Source organism: Onychostruthus taczanowskii, unplaced genomic scaffold (assembly GCF_017590055.1).
Source record: "Onychostruthus taczanowskii isolate IOZ18803 unplaced genomic scaffold, ASM1759005v1 scaffold2, whole genome shotgun sequence".
Taxonomy (NCBI): domain Eukaryota; kingdom Metazoa; phylum Chordata; class Aves; order Passeriformes; family Passeridae; genus Onychostruthus; species Onychostruthus taczanowskii.
Window position 1 is genome coordinate 5,082,823 of NW_024499239.1, and position 22,199 is coordinate 5,105,021.

Below are 22,199 nucleotides of genomic sequence, written 5' to 3' on the forward strand. Positions count from 1 at the left end.
ACCAAGTCACTCTTTAATTCTATTGATCCTGCATTATATTCTATTATTTTCTCTGGTTTTTATTCTCCTATTCTGCCTGTGTTCCTGTTTTTTGCCTGTTTCTTTTCCAGCTTGGAGTTTTTTTATGTGGTCTTTTTAGGCCACATCATTGAGTGAAAGAAAAAGGACTTTTGTCTTTTTTCTCCCACAGGATTTTGCATCCTAAGGAAATAGAGAAATGAACAATTACCTGGGGGTAAGGAGTCACCAGCTTTTCTAATTCCATGATTGTGATCATAGTATCAAAACTTTCTAGAATTGACAGCAACAAGATGCATACACTGTACTGCAGGGTACATGCATGGTATAGGGAGCAGGTGATAAAAATCTAAAAGTGAGAGAATACAGGGATTTTTCTGTGTTCCATTGTGCTGTTATGACTGTATTGGGTAAGAGAAAAAGTCCTTCTGTCTTATAATTCTGTCTCCAAAAGCTGGGAAAATCAAATGCCCAGAAAAGGAGAAGTGGCCAAGACTATGTGGTGGTACTTTTCCAAATGCCCCTGCATTTTCCATCTGTTGGAAATTCAAGGATTCTTCTGTAATTTGTGACCTGCCATAGTGCCATAGATTTTTATTCTATTAATGTGTCCCTTTGTTACATGGGTCTGTTTACGTTTTAGCATCCATAGTATTGTGTTCCAGAATGTTACAGCTTGCATTGCTTGAAGAACACTGCCTTTTGGTTGTTTTAATACCTCTTACTTTTTCCATAGCATTAGATAGTAAATGTGGTCTCCTCTTCACTTTGAAAAAAAAAAAAACTGGCAGCACTTTCCATGGTAATTTTCACAGTTAGAGGATGCTTTATCTGTTGCTGTACCTTGAAATTCAACCAGATGACAGTCTTGAGTGTGGTAAAATAATGTTTATTTCAGTCTGTGCTCTCTGCAGCTTTCCAGGGACCTTTCCACATAATCTTCTATAGATGACATTCCAGTAATCTAGCTGGAAAGTACAACAAATAAATAGTCTTACCTTCTCAAAGACACTTTTGATAATACACCACACACAGGTAAAATGAAACACTTTTTCCTGCCACTAGTGTTTAGTCCAGGATTTTGGAAGCTAATCCAGATTGTAAAACTTTCTGGGTAAGGACTAAAACAGGCAAGTTTCTCTATTAGCAAGGATTGCTTCCATTTTATTTGGGCTCATTTTAGATAACATTCTTCTGGAGGAGTTTGTGTGTGTGTATATTTGCTTGATTTTATTAATAAATGTGTAAATTATTTACAGAGGTATCAGTAATTAACATTTCCCAGCATATTTATCTAGAATAACATCTTTGCCATTTGTAATAATTTTGAGTGGAATGGTCTGTGTTCTTCCTATTTCAGACATCTACTTCAGGCATTACTTCTGCTGCTGCTGTGTTTCAAACAGTACCAGGGTTTCTGAGTATGTAGCCTGTGTTCAGTAAAGTCTTATAAATGGTTGCATACCTAAATCCACTAGGTTCCAGATCAAATACTACAGCATTATATAAAGCTTTTATAATTTCCATTAAAATCTGATCTTTGGAGGTATGATGGAGTGGTCAGCCTACTGAAAAGTTCTTGCACAAGCTTGGTAGAAAGCAGAAATTACATTAATTGGAGGTACTGTCCACAGTGTCTGTACTCTCCTTGCCCTGTACACTGTACTGACTGGACCAAACATATCCAGTCATTACCTATGACAAGACTGCAAGAGGTGAGATTAAAATTTCTAAAGATGCCTCCTGATTGCAGCTGGAAGATAAAACTGAAATAAAGAAAACTAATCTCACTCTTCCTCTTGTTTTTTGTATAACATACAAGATAAACAGAAAAATGCTCACTTTAGGTGTGCAGAAATGGAGAAGTGGTTTGGGACACGAGCAAAACAAGACAGAGATGTATTAAGGAGGCAGAGTCAGGATGACTTAAAAATGCTTCAACACACTTTTCTTCATTGCTCAGAAATGAATATGGGACCCTGGAACCTTTCTCTTCTGATCTGTAAGAAAAGTTATCAGATATCCCTGCTGTTAACTTTCATTCTCCCAGGCCAGATTGGCATCTACACACAAAAGATAGGAGTCCATTACTCTTGCTGTCTTAGTACCAGTGAAGCTCTGTACTGATGGAGATCTCCATCAAAGCAAATCAAGGCAGTTTCTTTTGAGCTATTTACGCTCTTTTTAAACATGAAGGAATTTGTGTAAAAGCCAAGTTATAAGAATGTAAGATTACCCATCAGTTAAAGTTGCCTTTCCAACCCCTAAGAGCCTTTCTTGTATGATGAGTTACAAAATTTTGATTATGCTATCATATTGTATTTTTACCTGACATCATCATCTGTGGGATAAACTCTGTTGTCTGAGGAAGTAGTACTTCTATACCAAGGAAGTTTGTTGTTTCTGGGGGCCCCTGTAGAGCTTAGTGACTATAGAAATCAGGAAGTGCAGTGTATAGGGCAGGGAACTGGAGAAATAAAAAGATCAGCTCATAATAAAAGTGTGACATTATCATATGAAATGAGATTCTTGCCCTGTCACTGTTGGAATGACCATGCTGAGCAAGGCACTTGAATAAAAATTTTCTCTACTGTTCTTAGAGCACTTCCAGCTAACTGGGCTCTTAATTTCTATAGCTGGAGTTTATTTGCAACTGAGTCATTTGCAGCTGCAGATAAAGGTAACAAGAGCTATTCTTTGAACATGTAAAATGACATCAGTCTTTACCCTCCAAAAAAAAAAAAAATCACATGCTGATTTTTGTGTCTTAGATGTTATTATTCATTATTCCTTATAATTTTCATTGTAATATCTCATTGCCTCATTTTTCACGCTATAAAATGAGACTGTGGCTGTTATCAAATCTCGTGTTTGTCTTAAGGCTGTCGTATTTTGCAGTTCATAAAACTGGTAGAATACAGGAGAGGCAGTAACTTTTCAGTTACAGGTTAGGAAATGTACTCAGCCACACAGTGTGGGGGAACCTACTGAGGAATACATCATAAGGGTGTGCAGAAGGATGATGCTGGCGGTTTTACACTATCTTGTCACTGATGAAGAGTCACAAACATTAAATGGCACAAACCAGTTGAAAATCTTTGGTTTAAATTAGTATTAGGGCACCTAATTAATATTTTGGGCACTGTTCAGTAAAATTAGTTAGGAGTTAGTTTACCTCCTTTAAATATATTCCATAAGCAGCTTTCACTGCAAATAACCATGTTCTCATTACACAGCTAGAAAATGATGTTTGTATTGCAAAATCAAAATTATTTGCTGTCCAAGTGGACAGTACGCCTGGAAACGTCATAGAAAAGATTTTGAAATTATTCCTAAGTGTTTATTACAAACAAAATTTTCATAAGGAGTGTGTGTTTCAGTTAACTAAGTCTAAGTCTGCCCTGTTTCTTGGGGATAATAAAATAATAGGGAGGCTTAGAAAAGAATGTGTGTTGAAAAAAAAAATCTCCTGCTGACAAAATTTAAAACTAATAATGAAGGTGCTGAGAGTGTGTGTATTTGTGTGTACAGACATTGCCATAGTGTGATGAAGACTGCTATTCTAGGACCACAAATAAAGCTAAAAATCTAGGTAAATAGTTGAATGTGCAGCCAGTGCAAGCTGGAGCTATTTGACATTTTTGAAAAAAAAACCCACTGAAAAAGCATGCCCAGTGCTAAGTAGTACCTCATGGCATCCACTGTATACCAATGGTTTGGCAAGCTGTGAGGAATACCGAAGGGCTAGATAGTAAAGCCAGTCTTAAGCAAAAATTATTATATTTTTGTAGAAATATTCCACATGAGCATGTAAGGTTCCTTCCTTCATCTCAGGGGCAGATTTAGCAGCTGTAATAGTCCTTTCATGACTGTCTGTTGAGGTCTTTTAAAATGGGTCATTCAGTGATAGAAGTTTTAAATGGCTTTGTGCTGTCTCAAAATCTGAGATTTTTTCTCTTTTAGGTTTTCCTCTTGACCTTCTTGCATTCAGTGATGTTCCTCTGAGAGCTATCCTAATGTTTTCCAAATTGGAAATATATTTTCATCCCTGTGAGAAATATGAGATATTGGTTTAACATTTGTAAGACTCTAGTATCACTAAATTTGTAGTGTTGATGCTAATGATTTTTCTCCACATTCTGTCTTTTCTGCTCTCTTACAGCACTGTGTGGAGGAGAGGAGAGTTTCTTGTGTGCCAGTGGGATCTGCATCCCAGGGAAACTGCAGTGTAATGGCTACAACGACTGTGATGATTGGAGTGATGAGGTCCATTGTAGTAAGTTTCCTAAACCTTGCAGTGTTCTGCTGAAGTACTGAATCCATTCAGGGAGACCTGGAAGCTGAAGCAGGCTATTGGCACAGAACAGGAGCTTTGCACAGTGTTTGCCTGTATTGACATTTGGACTCTGTCAGTTGCTGTGGACTGTGTTTAGCTTTGCTCAATCAGGCCACAGCATGTGCTTTGGATCTATCAAATTTTATGTTTTGAGGCACATACTCTGCAAGGAGCAATGTGGAAATAAGAAGTATTTGGTTTTTTTGTTTGTTTGGTTGGGTTTTTTTTTAAGGGGTCAGTAGTGTACATCAGAAAGGAGCACTTCTGATAATCAGCTGCATACTGTTGTAGCTTTATCCTGGTCCTTGGCATTGATTTTAGACTAGATGCAAGACCATCTGTTTCAAAAGTTCTCTTGGTCTCAACTCTGGGTGTGATTTATTTAAATTAATCCCAGTATGTGCTGCAGTAGAATGTACATATGTGATTGCTTAATTTTTTATTTATTTGTCTGTGGTAGTGCATGTCTTTAGAGCTCATGTGTGTTTTTCTGTGTTAACAAAACACCTTGGACTACAAACACCTTTAGAAAAGTGGAGCAAATGTACCGTAAGAAAACAATGAGAAGGCAAGAAGAAAAAGAACAGAGGAAGATGTGAAAAAATTACTAAATAGGAACTATGCAGGACATGATGCCACAAAACAAGACTTCTCTTTCAGACTTTGAAAAATGTCAGACTGTGCAGTTCAGACTCAACTCAAAAGATTAGTTCTTATTAGTGATTTAAGAGCCTGGGCATTCCAAGACTCAGAGAGCTGCTTTTAAGGAAGTTGTTGTTAGATTTTATCTGGGATACTCCAAGGAATAATTGAGGACAGCAATTTCCTCCTGGTCTCAATATGAATAAGGCTAGAGCTTGCTTTTCCTTTAATACCCTACAATTTATTTCTTGGAGGTTAAGATAATGTCTATTATGTAAAAAGTATTGTATGTTTTTATTTTCCAATTTTTCATGTCAGCGTTAGCTTTAGATTTAAAGTAAGTTCAAAAATTTAAAAATGCCTATGAGACTATGGCTTTCAAGTTCTATTAGTAATGGGAAAAGAAGAAATTAGTAGTAAAAGAATAAATGTATTACATGTCTTGAAGAAACAAACATAAATTTAATGAGCTAGGATTACCTTTGAAAGGATGCCTGTTTCATTAGGATGCTTGGTAGGAGTTGAGGAGAGGGTGTGAAGGTCAAATAAGACTTTCCTGAATTACACAGCAGAAAGAGCAAAACTGAAGGAAGACCTATTTGCCTGAAAGCTTGGCTGATAAAAGATGCTGTGTTTCTTGTACTCCTTGCCCCTCTCAAAGTCTTTAGTCACCTCATTAAATTATAGACTAGGTTGCTCAGAGACCCATCCAATCTGACCTTGAATATTTCCAGGAATGGGGTGTCTACCCTTTCTCTGGGTAGTGTCTCACTGTTCTAGTGTTTCACTGTAAATCATTTATTCTTTATGTCTGGTCTAAAAGCACCCTCTTCTAAAACCATTACTCCTTGTCCTATAACAACAGGTCCAGCAAAAAAGTCTGTCCCTATTTTCCATATAAGCTTTCCTAACGTGCTGAAAGACAACTCTTTCTCCAGGAGAAACAACCCCAACCCTCTCTCAGCCTTTCTTCAAAGGAGATCTGTTCCATCCCTATGGTCATTTTTGTAGCCTCATCTGGACCTCTTCCAACAGGTCCATGTCTTTCCTGTGCTGTGGCACCTAGGGCTGGATGCAGCACTCCAGGTGGGCTTTCACAAGAGCAGAGCAGAGGGACAGAATCAGCTTCCTCAGCCTCCTGGCCATGCTGCTTCTGATGCAGCCCAGGATACAGTTGGCTTTCTGGGCTGCAAGTGCACATGGCTGAGTCATGTGCAGCTGTTCATCTGCCAGTTCCCGCAAGTTTTTTTGGCAGGGCTGCTTTCCATCTGTTCATCCCCCAGCCTGTGTTGATACCAGCGTTTGCCCTGACCCAGGTGCAGCACCTTGTACTTGATCTTGTTGGACTACAAGAGTCCCATAAGCCCATTTCTTGAGCTTGTCCAGGTCCCTCTGTATGGCACCCTGTCCTTCAGGTGTGTCAACCACACCACTCAGCTTGACATCCACACCACCTCCCCTTTCATCTGCAGCTTTGCTGAGGCTGTGCTTGATCCCTTCATCTGTGTTATCAATGAAGACATTAAATAACACTGGTCTGAGTACAGAGCCCTGAGGGACACCACTGGTCACTGATGTCCTTTGGGATTCTGTGCTATTGACTCTTGGGTATGATTGTCCAACCAATTCCTTATCCACCAAACAGTCCACCCATTAAATCCATCTCTCTCCAGTTTAGAAAGTAGGATGTTGTGGGGGTTTGCCCAGACCCATGTGCAGTATGATCCTTCTGGATCATACAGGGATCAAACCTGCCACCTTGGCTTTTCCACCATGCTTTAACCAACTGAGCTTCTCTCAAAGGCCAAATTGTTGAATGCAAAAGATTAGCCAGGCTTCATTTATGTTTAATGGAGTATAGAATAGGAATTTGTATTTAATTTTGTGAAAATGGGGCTGTCCCCATCATTTATAAAACTTAAATTGAGCTTTTTACAAGTGGCAGCTGCCAAGTGCCCATCTTACTTGACAGAGTAAACAGCTACCTTTACAATACATTATTGCCAATATCTTGAAGAAAATTTATATTAAGGCTGTTAGATGTTCATCAAGTGAATTTTATTTCCCTGCAAGGAAGTTTGTATTCTTTTTGTTTACTCTGTCTGTGTGGGCCTATGGATTGTCTGCCCTAAAGGACACTGTGGCAGCTTCAGGGGTATGGATGGAAACAGAAATGTGATTGTATAAATGGAAATTAAACAGTAAATTTATCCAGAGGAAATAGCATAGAAAAGGCAGTTTTGTTTCATTTGCAGGAGGGGCAGTGGAAGAAGCATAGGAACTGTCAGAGTTACAAACTGATCAGTAAGATTAAAGGTTGCCAGAGTACTTCATGCTGTTGCATATTCAAAACAAGTGATGTTTAGAATTTACTCTCCGCTGGTCTTAGTCTGCTTACAGGAAGCAAGAACTTAAATGTATTTTCATTTAGTGTGGGGTTTTTGTTATTCCCTATTTTATGAATGATGGTTCTTTTTGAAGCTGAATTAACTATTGAGTATGTAGCTCATGGCTCAGCCGTATTATTTTACTTCATATCCTGAAGCATTTTCTTCTTATTAAGCTATAAATTCTGTTTGGACTTTCCAAGATTATATGAAACTTGAAGAAAGCACTAATACTTCTGTGGGGAAAGGAGAAGAAGTGACTCATGTTCAAGTTCCAGAGGTTTTTTTCACCCAGGAAGTGAAATACTTGGTTGACATTGATCTGAAGGGGTAGAAGCCCCACAGCACCTTTCAGTGTGTAATATCCTTAGAAGGACACCCTGCTTTCAAAGGGGAGCCGCTGTGCAACCATGAGCACAGGAATCACATGCCAAGAGGAGAGAGGGAAGTGGTAGCATGATTCTGTTGTTTTGTGGTTGATCATCTCAGAAGAAAGGAGGCACTTTGATTCCAGTCCCTGCTTTTTGAGCTCTATCTCTGTTTTCTGGGTAATAACTCATTTTAAATGCCCACATATGCCATTAAGAACGGGCACAAAGGACTTCCTTGGTTCCAGTGGCATAGCTCCAACAGGAAGGCAGTATTGTCCACCCAGTTGTTCTGTATCTCGGCATTCTCCCTGGAAAACTAGAGGTCAAGGAAAAGTCTAGAAGAAGGCAGTGAAACTGAGTTACCTACTTCCTAGCTGCATACTTGAAATCAAAAGTTATTACTGATGGGACCAGATACCACAAACCATAATTTCTCTTCAACCCGCTTAACTACAACAAATATTCCATGTTTTTATTGAACCTGATATTATTCAAGTATTATGGTTATTCTCAGAGAAAATCTGGCAGGCTTTACTGATGCATCCAGTCATAAAAAAATGTTAAACCCACTTAGGGCTGACAGTAAGAATTCCTTGATGAGAAGGCACCAGGCCAAATTTGAGGTCCAAACTGTGTTAAGCATAAAGCTCATTTGAAACCATTGTAAGACCAAAGGCAGGCTCAAAAGCAGGGTCTAGGGATCTTGATTTTGCTGTTAGAATCTTCATCTCCACTTAACAGCCACGTCAGATACTCAGGATTTTCCTAGTAATCTGCAATTGTGAAGACTACAACATTTCTTGAGAACTTTGTATGTATAAATTAATTAAACATTTAGGTCCCTATGTGCAACCAGAGCACTCTCTCCTTATGGCATTGATCAAAAAAACACCTGGTAGGGAGAGTGTAAAAATTTCTAAAAATGGCTTTTTATTTTTCATATTCTTCCAGATTAGCTTCTTATAAATTGGTACACAATAAATTGGTATTAATGCAGAGCCATAAGCTGTAAGGTATCTTCAGATAATCTTGTGTGCAGTCAGTACATTTCAGGGTTCATAGTTTATATGAATGTTCCAATTCAGCCTTAACATCTTACGTGCTTTGTTTTGTAGATTGCAGCACTGATGTATTTCGCTGCGAGACGGGAAAATGCCTCAATTATACCTTTGTTTGTGATGGATACGATGACTGTGGAGACCTTAGTGATGAGCAAAATTGTGGTAAATGAAAGTTATGTGCTTTTCTAAAGTCTTTAATATATCAGGACTGCCTAAGCCAGTAAACCTTTTCCTAGAACTACTGAAAGACTAATGTACCCTGCTCTTACTGTATTTGAACAAAGTGTAAACAGCTCACAGATTCTGTATGAAATTGGAAAGGGTTTAAGGGAGAGTTCTGGGTCAATCCAAATCTTGAAGAGTTTGGTATTTATAAGAAATACTGCTATTTTCAATTTGCTTTAAACTAATTCCAAAAGATGCTTCTTTGCTAGTTTGACTGTATTTAACTGAGAGTAAAGCAAACTATATGAGGGCACTAGTGGTGCCAACTGTTTTATAGCTGAGCTGTTTTTACATAAGATTGATAGTGAAGTTGTATGTTTTGATTATCAAATTCTTTTTCTTTCGAATTGTCTTGTCAATCAACTTTCCATGTTCTCATGACACTTACCTACCTGCTGTATTTATCTACCTACACTAAACTTCCATAGGAGAAACAATGGGGTTTTGACATTAAAAAATAATAATCTTAGCATGTAACTATTTGGAAACTCAGAAGGCCTTATTTTTACTAACATTTGGTCCTGTTACTACACCTGAGAAAAATTAAGTTTTCTAAAATAATTTTAAACAGTTAAAATATTGTTTCTCTCTTTTTTCCTTTTGCTTTAAGAAAGAACACAAAGAATATAAAAACTGAAAATCAAGGCACATTTTTGTCTGAGTTTTTTTTTTTTTATTTCTTCAAATTAAGCACACTCTTAAGACTTTTCAATATTTTCTTGTCAGTTTTCGTTATTTAGGGGGTCCTTTTTCATAAATAATCTCAGTTTAAAGATGATTATGTTTTTCTAAATGTTGATCTGTCCCCTGTCTTTCGTACCTTGACATAGGGGTTTTTTTGTTTACAATTTTTAAAATCTAAGTTTTTGTACATGCTATAATTGGTTTTCATAGCTGATCTGGAGGAGTGGACTATGTCTGTTCTCTCTATTTTCATGTAAAGTCAGTGTGCTCAATAGAATGCTCTTTGTGCATTCAGGTATAAAGAGTATGATGGCAATTGGAATAATTTCTTTGTAGATAATTCTTACGGAAAATTCCAAGTACGTGCAAAAAATATAGTTTCTGAAGTTAAGAAATATTTTTTAAATGTCTTAGTAAAAAGATAAATGAAGGAAATTATTTTCTCTGATGGTTACTGAAAATGTTGGTTAACTGAAAAGCAGTCCCTGAGGTGGTAAGCCAGATCTTCTGATTGGTTTAACAAATCTTAGAAACTAGTTTATTTACAAATAGTCCCAGCTGTGCACCAGGGAGAAGGAATGACTGCATCACTATACAGGCAGTACAATTAAGAATATATGTAACTACCATCTGCAAAAAAGTCTGCAGATACAAAAATTTTCTTAATATAATTTATTAATTTAAAATGGTTCATTAATAAGAAAATTAGCTAATAAGCATAGAACAATTGATTAGTAATATAAAATATACAAATGGTAACTTAGCATCCTTTTTTTTTTTCCTCAAATACGCATTTTATGTAGATTGCAATCCAGTGACACATCACCAGTGTGGAGATGGGAGATGTATAACAGCTGATTGGGTATGTGATGGTGACCATGACTGTGTAGACAAATCAGATGAGATCAATTGCTGTAAGTTCCCTTAATCTCTAAATTATTTTTTCTTTCTTTAAAAACTAAAAAAAAAAAAAAAGCAAGATAACTAGTGTACTTAATTACTTAATTGTAAGGCAAAACTATAAACTAATTTTATTGCAGAAGTTCACACTTGAAAAATGTCTGTTTTCAGTAGACAGAAGCAGCAAATTAAATATTTGTTGCCTTTGTTAAAAAGTAAAGCATTGCTTTGTGTTAGAGCTTCTTGTTAATTACAGAATTAGTATTTTGTTAATTGTAATGTTCCCACCAATGAGTAAAAATTACGTGCATTTTTTTCATTGGGGAAGGTAAGACTTCTTCTCAGGCTGTTGCTAATACCTGACATTTATAGTTTCAGTCTCTGTAGGTAAAGATCAGTGCAGCTATTGAAAAATTAGCTGACAAATAATGAGAAATGCCTCCTGACCTCCAGTGCTAAGCAGTGTTATCAGCTCCTCCTAAAATAACTTCAGTGTGATATTCAAATAGAATGCAGGGCTTCACTGAGCTCATTGATCGGAATATTGTTTTTTAATATTTTTTTCCCTCTAGCATGTCACAGTCAGGGTCTGGTGGAGTGCAGAAATGGGCAGTGCATTCCTAGTGCATTCCAGTGTGATGGAGATAATGATTGTAAAGATGGAAGTGATGAAGAAAACTGCAGTGAAAGTAAGGATATGCTTCATTTTACTCTTGCTAAACCTACCCTTGACTGCTGTGTTCCACAGTGCCTTTAGCTAAAGCTGTCTGACAAATGACTTTGTTCATCTTTCAAATAACACTTGCTAAGGCTGGTTGGTGTGTGCTTTCACACAGACATTTGTAAGCAGACTTCTTTTAATACTTAAAATTATTATAAAAGTTGAAGTAGTGGGGGTGATATTTAGCACAGTATTTAGTTATCTGATATAATTAGCTGTTACTTGAAATACATTGTTTGGAGCAATGAGAATCTACTATTACAGGAATTGGTGTCATTTGAGCAGGAATTTTCTCATTAAAATCAATTTCTTTATCAGAACTTGGGAATCAGAGAAAGAATGTTTTAATAAGTAAACTAATGATTTAGTGTAACTAAGAGAAAATTTATGAGAGCATAAGTTTTCACAGTTACTTGATAGCTGTCTTATTGTGGACTTTATGAGAGAAGAGGAAACTAAGCAATGGCTTGAGCCCCAGAACACGGTTTTCCAAAGACAGTCAGAAAGCAATGTTGTTATGTTATGATGATTTCAAAATTTGAAGGTATTTTTCACCTGTAATTCTCTTATTCCTGGTAAGATATAGGTTCAGATTGCAGCCTTTCTTTAATGCAAGAATTATTAATGTCTTTTAAAAATTAATCTTATTTTAAAGAAATTAAAATAGTTAACCTTATGCAGAAAGCTACCCTTGGCAAGTGTAGTGGTAATAGGACAGGCTATTTAATAGTTATTAGAGTAGACAAGACCTGTTATCATAAAATAGATACACAGTGTGATTATATAAGCCTTTTTTCTTTAGGAAACCCTAAAATAAATCCTTTCATAAGCATGTCACTCAGTCCCTTCTTTTCACAGAAAATTCTTGGGATTTTCCTACTCCAATTTAAGTACTTTCATTCCAAACATATCTGAGAAGCTGAAACATACAAATTATCATTATTTTTCCTCACTTTTAATGTTGACATTATAAAAAAGTCTTGCATGAAATATCTTCTCGTTCTGACTGTGGCAATCTTAAAACCCAGAAACAAGTTTTCTCCTCAGTTCTGACTGTACCCTTTCACAAAATGTTCACCTTTTATTCTTCTTTCTTGATGTCCAGTCTCAGTCTTAGCCTATGAATTGTTTTATCCTCCCTTTTTCTTACATGATGTGGGCTAGAAGTCAGTGATGTATTTTGTTTTCACTGCCTCTTTTTTCCCCTTTTGATGTTGAAGCAATGGTTAAAAATCTTTTTTTGGTGTGATGAGTAGGTATAGGTTAAAATATTCAATCCCAAGTAATACGGGATGATAATTAAGTATTCAGTGATCTCACTACATGATAAAAGATCTTTTCTGCTTGGCATTGAACTGCAGAGCTTTTAAATACAAACATTTTCCTAATTTTTATTATTAATTCTTCAATGTGCAAAAGTTCTATCCAGTATATTGCAGTATTGTGTAGAGAAAAAATTCTTTCTTTAGGCAACCATATCCCATCCACCCTAATTTGCATGTGAATATTTTGGCAGAATTTAGATTTCATTAATCTTTAGTTCCTTGCAAAGTCCATGTAAAACCAAGGCAGAATTCTTGTTTGTAACTTACTATTGTATTTCTTATATATTTTGTTGTTTTCAGCAACTGCAAAAAATGTCGTAGGACATTTACAAGGACTTTTCTGCTCTACAAATCAAATATAAAAAATTTGGATATGTCTGTCAGAGTCAGTGTAGTTAGGGCTAATGGAGTCTGGAGTACTGGTTTTGTTACAAACACAGTGAATGTGAGAAATCAGCATAGAAATTTCAGCTCAGGGTGTAGTGACTTCACCCTGCCTATAAAAGGGTACAGGGATCTTGTGTCCCATTAGCAGTACATACATTCAGATATTACCATTGACTGTTGCTTCATCTCTACCTGGATGAGAAAAGTGGTCTCCTTCACTGCATGCCTTAAGGAAATTTAAGGTATGGCATCTGTCTATGAGTACTGCTCTCATTCATTTTGTGACAATAGAAATCTAATATGGATGTATTCACAACTGTTTCTGTGATCTCTTCAAAAGACAGGGTACAGTGTGTTTGTAGAAATTCAGCATTATTTGTGCCAGGATCAAAAGAATCTACCTTGTAGCACAGGGATTTTGAAAATATAGGAAGGAGTTGGAGCAAACTTTAAAAATAATTTTAATGTAAATATTTGGGATAGCTTTAGAAGTCAAAAGGCTTTTCCTGCCTTTCAAGTTCCATTTTCCAGTCAGATGCAGCTGTAAAATAAGATTGTCAATCACTATAGCAAAGAAATTACCTCTTTTGCTTCAATATATAACATGTATGAATGGAAGTAAATCCACATAATTATGATAGATATGACTGTATAATCAGTTCCTTTAGACAAGATTGTTGTCAAGGTTATTGAAACTAGATCTTTCTTCAGCACCTTCTGTATGTCCAATGGAGGGATGAATGATTAAGGTTCATGGGCAGTAGTGCAGTACAAATACTAAGCAATCAGGGCAATAAGCTTTTGAACAGGATAAGATGATGAACACCATTTATTTAGTCTCTCCTTACAGAATAGTAAACTAAATGACTCATTTTACACATGGAAGAGAGAATTTAATGGTTTGGAAAGGAGCTAGCACAACTATGAGAGAGAGAAGTCCAGGGATTTGTCGGATAAAGTAACTACTCAAGTAGTTCAGAAACTTTTGATGAAGTGTTGGTTTTATTTATTCTGAAGTCCATCATTAGGACCATAGCATTTTTGGAGTTCTTTCTGTTGTTTTTTAACCACTCAAGTGAGGACAATTAGTCTTCATCTCTGACCTTTCTTCAGGATGTCTTTTATTGTCAACCAAAACAATCATAAGATGAGAAGCAGATCATCTGAGTCGCATTGAAGAATAATTCCCAGACAATGTTCTCTTTCAGCTAGGACCTATTGTTCTTTTTGAAATGTAATTTGCATGACTTTTAATATTCTGCATGGTAAATATCTTTCAGAGATCCATGCATCTCATTCAGAAACTGGAATATAATTTTTTATATTGAACAGAGGGGTAAGAAAAGTGGGAACTGAGCAGTGTTGCACACTTTTCTTCCTTACTGCGCTTGAAATGCTGCTGGGTACTTACTGAAATATGTAAAGGAAATACTTAATTTTTATGTAAACACTGTACTTTCTCATTATGCTCCAGTCATTTTCATTAGTCTGGTAAATAATTTGAAAAGTACTTTTCTACTTCCATCAGATCAAACCCTCTGTCAGGAGGGAGACCAGAGGTGCTCTTCCTGCCCTGATCCCTGTGGAGCTTCTCCCTGTGAGATGAGAAACAGCCAGACAAACTGCAGTAAGTAGGTCATGTGCTTCATACTGTTACTCTTTTAGGGTGTTCTAGTTTATAATGAGGATGCAGAGTAGAACACAGTAAGTAATACTGTAATTTTCTAGCTAATATAGATGTCTGGTGACTAAGCTTTGAAAAGGGCAATATGTCTTCATATGAAGCAAATATGTCATCAAAGCTCTTGATTATTGAGGTACTAGGATTTATAACATTTGACATTGAGGTATTTTAATTTTCTCTTCTGTGAAATTTTATATTTTCTGCATGGGTGTTTACCATTTCACTTTCTATTAGCATTTAATGGCATTCAGTGTCTATGTAAAGTAGACAGCAGTGTCTACTTTAAAGTGTAAAGCAGATTTATTTTCACAATATAAAGAACCCCATGTTACAGTATTTAGTAGTCTGGAGAACTCTCAGACGTTTATGAAGGAACGATTTTGGTATTCAAACTGTAAAAACTAATTATACTTTTGACCAATACAAACAGTAGAGGATCAGGGTCTTCAGCTCTGTGTGTCCTCATAGCTGTGCGCTGCACTATACCACTCCATGCAAGGTTCCTGTCCCAGTTGTGCACTTGTGTCTGAATAGCTGCTTTTCTCAATTGTGCTATGTGAACAGGAAATCAATAGAAATATACTTGTCTGTGTTTTGAAAGTGGGGCAGAACTGTATGAAAAATTACTCAAAATTAGTTAAAACTTAGTGTTGTGTTAATACAGTCACATCAATTCAGGTCACATTGACAGATGGACAGACTTGGCTTCACTTACAGTTTATTTTTACATTATTCATGTGTAATTGCTTTGTGCTCTCTGCAAGATACTATATGGTAGCTTGTGTGGATAATGTCATTCCATTTAGAATAGAATGGACACGGGAAGGTCAACTAGTCCAAACTCCATATTCTCTCTAGAGTTTTGACTATCACCTTCAAGTGTTTGAGACGGACACCACTCATGCTGCGGCCTTTAGATGCTGCTAAAGTAAAGCTATAATACACTTTATAGGGTATAAATGCTTTACATATGCTTCTGTCATGGCTTTGCCTACATTTTTGTAAAGGAATAATCTCATGTACCATGTTTATCATTAGAAGGAAGCCAGGTAACACCTTTGGTAACAAGCCAAAACCCCTGATCAAATCAGTGCCAATTAAGTTATGTTGCCCATACAGATCTTGTGCAGCTGAGCAACTCTATCCTTAAGGACAGAGATTCCACAATCTTTGTGAGAGATCTGTTTTATTGCTAGAGAACTTCCATTCTAAAAACGTGTTTTCATATAAATCATTGGAATTCTTTAATGTCTTTTGCCTCTTATCCTATCCCTGCTGCTCCAAAGGGTCTGGTTCCATGTGATTTACACCTGCCCATTAACTGCTAAGAGCAATAGGATCTCCCATTAAAGATGATCCTTAAGGTTCCTTCCAACCCAAACCACTCTTTGATTCTATGATTTTTGACGTGTAATATTTGAATTGTAAAACATTGTTCCAGTGCCATATTATGAGAAACCCAAGAGCTTTTTAGTGAAGACGTTTCCTCAATATATTATGGGCAACTGTCTGTAGTTCTTAGCAGGAGTAATGCATAGTTTGAACTAGTCTTCTGGATCATCTCACTTTGTCTCTTTCTAGTCCAGTGAATATTTAATTGTTTATACACAATGGAACAGCAAGACAGTTTGGGAGAGATTGTTCTTGCATAACATCTGGAAGTACTATTGTCTTTTTCTCATATTATTTTTGTTGTTCATATTTTGACCTGAGTTATTTCATCTTTGGTGAGACATAAAAATTCTCATGAAAAATTTCAGTTTTGACAAAGCAGTACTTCTTGGCCCAGATTACTATCTGGTTGAAAAATTCCAAGGTGTAGGCCACATTTCCCAGTATTGAATGTGATGGATGTCTCCCAAATGTGATAATGTCAGATTAGTTTAGGCTGGCATTACAATTGTATATTGTATTTACAATATGTTTAAGATAACAGAATGGCTATCTGAAGGGAGAGAGTAAAGAAGCCAGAGCTCAGTAACAGGATCAGAGGCAATTGGCACAAAATAAAACACAGGAGCATAATGAAACTGTGATGATAAGCACTTTTTTTACTGCAAGTGTGACTGGACACAGATTGCCCAGAGTGAGAGACTCCAATGGATAGAGATCTTAAATCCAGGCATAGTCTATGTGTTAATGTCTTGGTTTGTGGTGGCTTTTTTGTTGTTGTTGGCTTGGGGTTTTTTTTTGTTTTGGGGTTTTGGGGGTTTTTTTTGATTGTTGTTTTTGTTTGTGGGTTGGGTTTTTTTACTTTTATTTTGTTTGTTTTGACTTCTTTCTTCTCTTAATTCAGGATGAAAGATGCAATGAATTTTATTCCTTGTTCCTTACTCCTTAGGCTGGACGCACATGTATTATAGATAAGGAATAGCAGGACCTCTTAAGCTGTAGGACAGACTCAGAAGGAAAGACTAACATTTGGGTTACTTAAAATGAGTCAGGTGTTCCCCTGGACCATATGTTCTGTGCATTACTCTCTGGATTGTTGGGAATTGCGTGTGAGAGTCAATGTTATTATTTTCAAACCTACAGTGACACTTTTGCACATAGTGTAATGGAAGCTTTCTAAACACAGTGTGAAAATTATAATCACATTGAAAACGTGTAAAGAGCTATCCTCCAGCAGCATTTCAGTAGACTAGATTTTCTTCCAGAATTCCTTTAAACCCATATAAATACGAGGCGCAATAAAAGAGGATGGTATATGTGCATTTCAACCCTTTAGTCTTGAGTAATATTATGTTATACAATCACTTACAATATTGCATGTACTTTTGTGGTCATCCTGAAACCATACTGGTGAATATGTAAAGTTCTGTACACATCAAAGAAAGATGTTTACTGGCCATGATCAAAAGATGAGCCCAAACTGATCTGAGCATCTCAGGCAAAAGTGTGGAAGGACAAGGGGTTGTTCATCATGAAGGAAAAGAAATGGCAGTAACGTGAGGAGAGTTGTTAAAGTCATTGAACCTCATGTGTCCCAAAGATGTGACTAAGTGGTTTGAGACAACAGAAACAGTTCAGTATTGGTAGTGTGCGAGGAAAAGGTGGATGTAAAATGGGCTTTGTGATCATCAGATTGGACGTAAATAGTAAAACAAGATAAAACACCAAATGCCAGATCAAGAAAGAATACCCAGTTTTGCTGATTAGCTGAATAATTAACTGCTGTTGGCTCTTCTTGCAACTTCTCTCAAAGATACAGCTATGGGATGACACAGTTCTCACACTGTACTAGCAACGGATGCTAGCAACTAGCTAACAGAGAGTATTAATCATATTAAGGTGTAATTGCTCCCAGAATAGGCAAATATATGCATTTTTAAACTTTTGAATTGTATACTTTTTTGTGGAAAACTTTCCAAATATATCCAGAGTAAATAAGTTTAAATAATTTCACAATCATCTCATTGCTAAATAAAAAGTTGAATTTCAGTCTGAGTTGAAGTGAAATTCTGTCTGTAGTTTTCTGTTATGGTGGAAAATTGAAAAATAAATATTTCTGATTACCAGAGTGAGAAGAAATACAAAGCTATACAATTTTTAGAAATCCAAAATACTTGGCTAGTTCAAAATTTGTTGTGATAAACTCCCAAAAGTTGGAATATTTTTGTATGTAGCTATAATATATATAATTATATGGACTTGTAGCTGTTGCATCTGTTTTGTCTTTGCTTATCATTCTAATTTGTTATTAATTATGTCTTACTCAAATTAAATTATTAGCATAGACTGTCTCTTGCTCAGTGCTTGTGCAATACATAACCTAATTTTCCCCTCCTTCAGATCTTGGTAAACAAGGAAAAGAATTAAAAGCAACTCCTGGCTTCTGGTGAAATTGTGCAGTCTCTGTCACTGGAGATTTTTTATGACCTGACTATCTAAAGCCTTGAGAAAGCTGATCAGTCCTCAGAGCTGACCTGCTTTGATCAGGGCATTGGAGCAGAGATCTCCCGAGATCCTTTCTAACCCAAAGTATCCGATGATTTCTGTCTTCCTAATTTTGGCAATTGCTCTGTCAGTGTGAGGTGTGTCATGGTAGCATAGCAGGTACACCAGTGTGTTGCTGTTGCTGTACAGTGCAAACTGTACTGGTTTAAGGGTGGTTTATTGTACCACCTTAAAGTTAAGATATTGCTCAGAAAGTCAATGTATATTAATAAGGAAATAAAAGTATCTTAATGGGTTACGAGGTAGGCAGGACTCAAACCCACCTTTACTGCTATGAAAAGGCTTGTAAGGGGTCTCTAGCTCTTGTAGTTTCTCAAGCCTGAGAGGTTATCCCCTGACTGATAAATTTGTTAAATAAGTATGGAATTATTTCTTCTGTATTTAATTTAATCTCTCACCATTTGTGGTTCTGTTTGTTTTCTTTCCCTGAAAGGCCAGTGTGAACCAATTACTCTGGAACTTTGTATGAACTTGCCTTACAACTATACTTATTACCCAAACTACCTGGGCCACAGGACACAGAAGGAAGCCTCTATCAGCTGGGAGTCCTCCCTTTTCCCAGCTTTGGTTCAGACCAACTGCTACAAGTACCTGATGTTTTTTGCCTGTACAATCTTAGTACCAAAATGTGACCCCCATACAAATCAGCGGATCCCACCTTGCAGGTACTATACTAAACCATATTTCATTTAATTCTTGACTGTCTGTCATAGTAGTTTTTCCCAATTTTGTGCTTTCATTGAAAACGCCAAAAATTTTGCTTTGGAATTCAACAGGAAAAGGCTAGTGCTGACCAGCATGCCCAGGTCCCTCTTTGGAGGGCTGCTCTCCAATTTGTGCCTAGTGCTACTCCATCCTCGGTGCAGGATCAGGCATTTGTTCTTGTTAAATTTCATGTCCTTGATGACTGTCCAGTGCAGAGGCCTCTTATCCCTTGAGAGTCAACAGAGTCAACACCATCTCTAGGTTTTGTATAATCAGCAAGCTTGCTAATGATGCACTGAACTGCTGCACCCAGCCCACTGATGGATGTTCTGAGCAGAACAGGCTCTGCAGCTGAACCCAGAGGTGCAGCACAGGTGACCAGTCAGCAGCCAGATGCAGCCCTGTTTGCCAGGACCCTTCAGTTTTTCACCCAGGGCACTGTGAATCTGCTCACTCCACTACTGAGCAGGGTGACAGGAAGGGTGCTGTGAGCTTTGTATGAAGTATTTTCCACTTCTGTGTGTTTGATTAGAATTGCGCCACTATCAAGGGTGTTTAAACATGGAATCAATTAATGTAATTTGGAACATTAGCATTCTGTATAGCTCTTTGTATTAGTACATTACTTGATGCAAAGCCCTATCCAAATGCTCAACAAAACCTGAGATTTTAATGAATGTTTACTTTTCTAAATTAGGAGTGCCACATCATTCTGAATTCCAGGCCAACTTAGGTTTCCTGCATGTCAGAGTAACTATTCCACCATCCTCACTGAGTAACATCACTGTGCTTTTTAAGGTTATGCCTGTATTTGTTCTAAAGAGACTGTGTTCTGTAGATCTCATGGCTTTCTCAGCAGCAGCTGTTGCATGTTAGGAGATCTAATAAACTTGACCAACAGGAGAGCCCTTTGACCTACTGGCTGCTAGAGCCCTCTCATTCTGTATTTCTGCCTCTTTTATTTGGCCTACCTTGACAATATTGATCGATTAACACCTTGTGTTTGAAAGACAAGTGCATGAAAAATTGCAGTACACATCCTAAAATTTCTTATCACGTGATACTGTTGGCAAATAGATAACATTTCTTTATCTAGTGATTGCTTCTTAGTGCAAGGTAAGAGTGAACCACAAGGAAACTTATGAATATATTGTTAAATTCTCACATAGGAACCTAATGGGAAAGAAAATATTGTATACAGAATAGCTTCAGAGTTACAGAGAGGTTTATGTAAGAGAGTTTATGTAAGCTCTGTGTCAGGCTTCCTGGTTTGAAAATCAAGGGTTGGGTTTTTTTTTTTTTTTTTTTTTTTTTTTTTGTTGTTGTTTGTTTTGTTTTTTTTGGGGTTTTTTTGTGTGTATGTTTGTTTTTTTTTTTGTTTGTTTGGTTTGTTTTTGTTTTTTTTTAAAGAAACCAGTAAATAAATAAAAATGGGATTCATTTATTCTCATGTAGAGGGATGTAAGTTAAATTGTAGGCTTTTTACCATCATATCTAGCTAACAGATTTTAGGAAGTGTCATGATACAGTTGAATAGTCTTCCAATTTAAAGTATTATACAGATGAAGGGGAACTTATAGAAAGCACAGAACAATTAAATTTGATAGGAACCTCTGGAAGTCATCTGGTCCAACTGCCTGCTCAAAACTGGGTAACATCAGATTTAGACCAAATTGAATATGCGACATAAAACTTTAAATCGTAGCATTCAAAACTCTACTTTTATGATAGTTTTTAGGTTTCACTCTTATGTTAGGTCACAGATACAGAATGTTTTTATCAGGAAGGGGCACTTTTGTAGGTGCCACTAGATCTGTAGTATCTGCTTAACAATAACATTTTAGAGAGAATTTCAGATACCTGTATAATGTAAAAACCTAAAAATGTTTTAGAAATGAAAACAAAAATAAGCTCAAACCAATAAAAATTAAATAAATTTGACATTTCAGTATAAATGTATATCTACTTTACAATTTGAAGCTCTGAGAAGAGAAAATGTTACACTGTCAGAACAGAAATTATATTCTGAGAATCTGCTGCTGACTTTCAAAATAACTGCCCTCTTGTTCAAATATATAAGTGATTAATTGAACTTAACAGGACATATGTCTTGTTTTACCTGTCTTTTCCTGTAAATATGAAACTGAACTCAGCTAATGCAGTTTTTCAGGTTTGCACTTTTTAAGTCAAAGTGTACTTTCCAACTATGAATTGCACAATAATATTATAATTCTGCATCTACTATAGTATAAACCTTCAGAGATGCATTAGATTTTTTTAATACAAGCACATGGATCTGTTTTCTCATTCCAGGTGGTACAAGTAAATTATTTTAATTCTACTCCCCCTATATAAAGCAGCTGTCCCTGCTTTGCAAGGCTTTTTGTTGTCTTTATGTTAGTTTGGCTGTCAGGCTTTGTTTAACTGTAACAATCTTCATAAAGTTTGATTCAAATTAGAAAAAGACAAGTAAGAGATTTTTTGGAAGAAACTTAACTTATTGTTATTTATATTATTCATTGCTGTATCAAGTATGTTTTCAATTTCTGAACATTATTCTTCATCTGTGATAAGGCATTGGTAATATTAGTCCATGCCTACTTTGATGTTTAAATAGATTCTAATTCTTTCACCACAGACAGACAAGTAAATGGCTTACAATACCTTGGAAAAGGTCAGCTTTGACCAAAGGTCTGAGTGTGCAGAGAATACAGGACAGAAGTGGCTTAGATGTCTCTGCTATATTAGCATATTTTTGTTGTGGGTTTTGTTTTTTGTCATTGGAAAACAAAAATT

At 36.4% G+C, this 22,199-nt stretch overlaps 1 protein-coding gene across 2 annotated transcripts in view; it reads left to right on the top strand.

Moving 5' to 3' along the window:
* Positions 1 to 22,199, top strand: part of CORIN (corin, serine peptidase) — a 133,836-nt gene that overhangs the window by 64,473 nt on the left and 47,164 nt on the right. For both annotated transcript variants that reach the window (XM_041403035.1, XM_041403034.1), the window contains exons 6-11: positions 4,181 to 4,294; positions 8,870 to 8,977; positions 10,528 to 10,638; positions 11,197 to 11,313; positions 14,586 to 14,684; positions 19,132 to 19,363. In XM_041403035.1, coding sequence (XP_041258969.1) covers positions 4,181 to 4,294; positions 8,870 to 8,977; positions 10,528 to 10,638; positions 11,197 to 11,313; positions 14,586 to 14,684; positions 19,132 to 19,363 — 781 coding nt within the window. The remainder of the gene's footprint in view (positions 1 to 4,180; positions 4,295 to 8,869; positions 8,978 to 10,527; positions 10,639 to 11,196; positions 11,314 to 14,585; positions 14,685 to 19,131; positions 19,364 to 22,199) is intronic.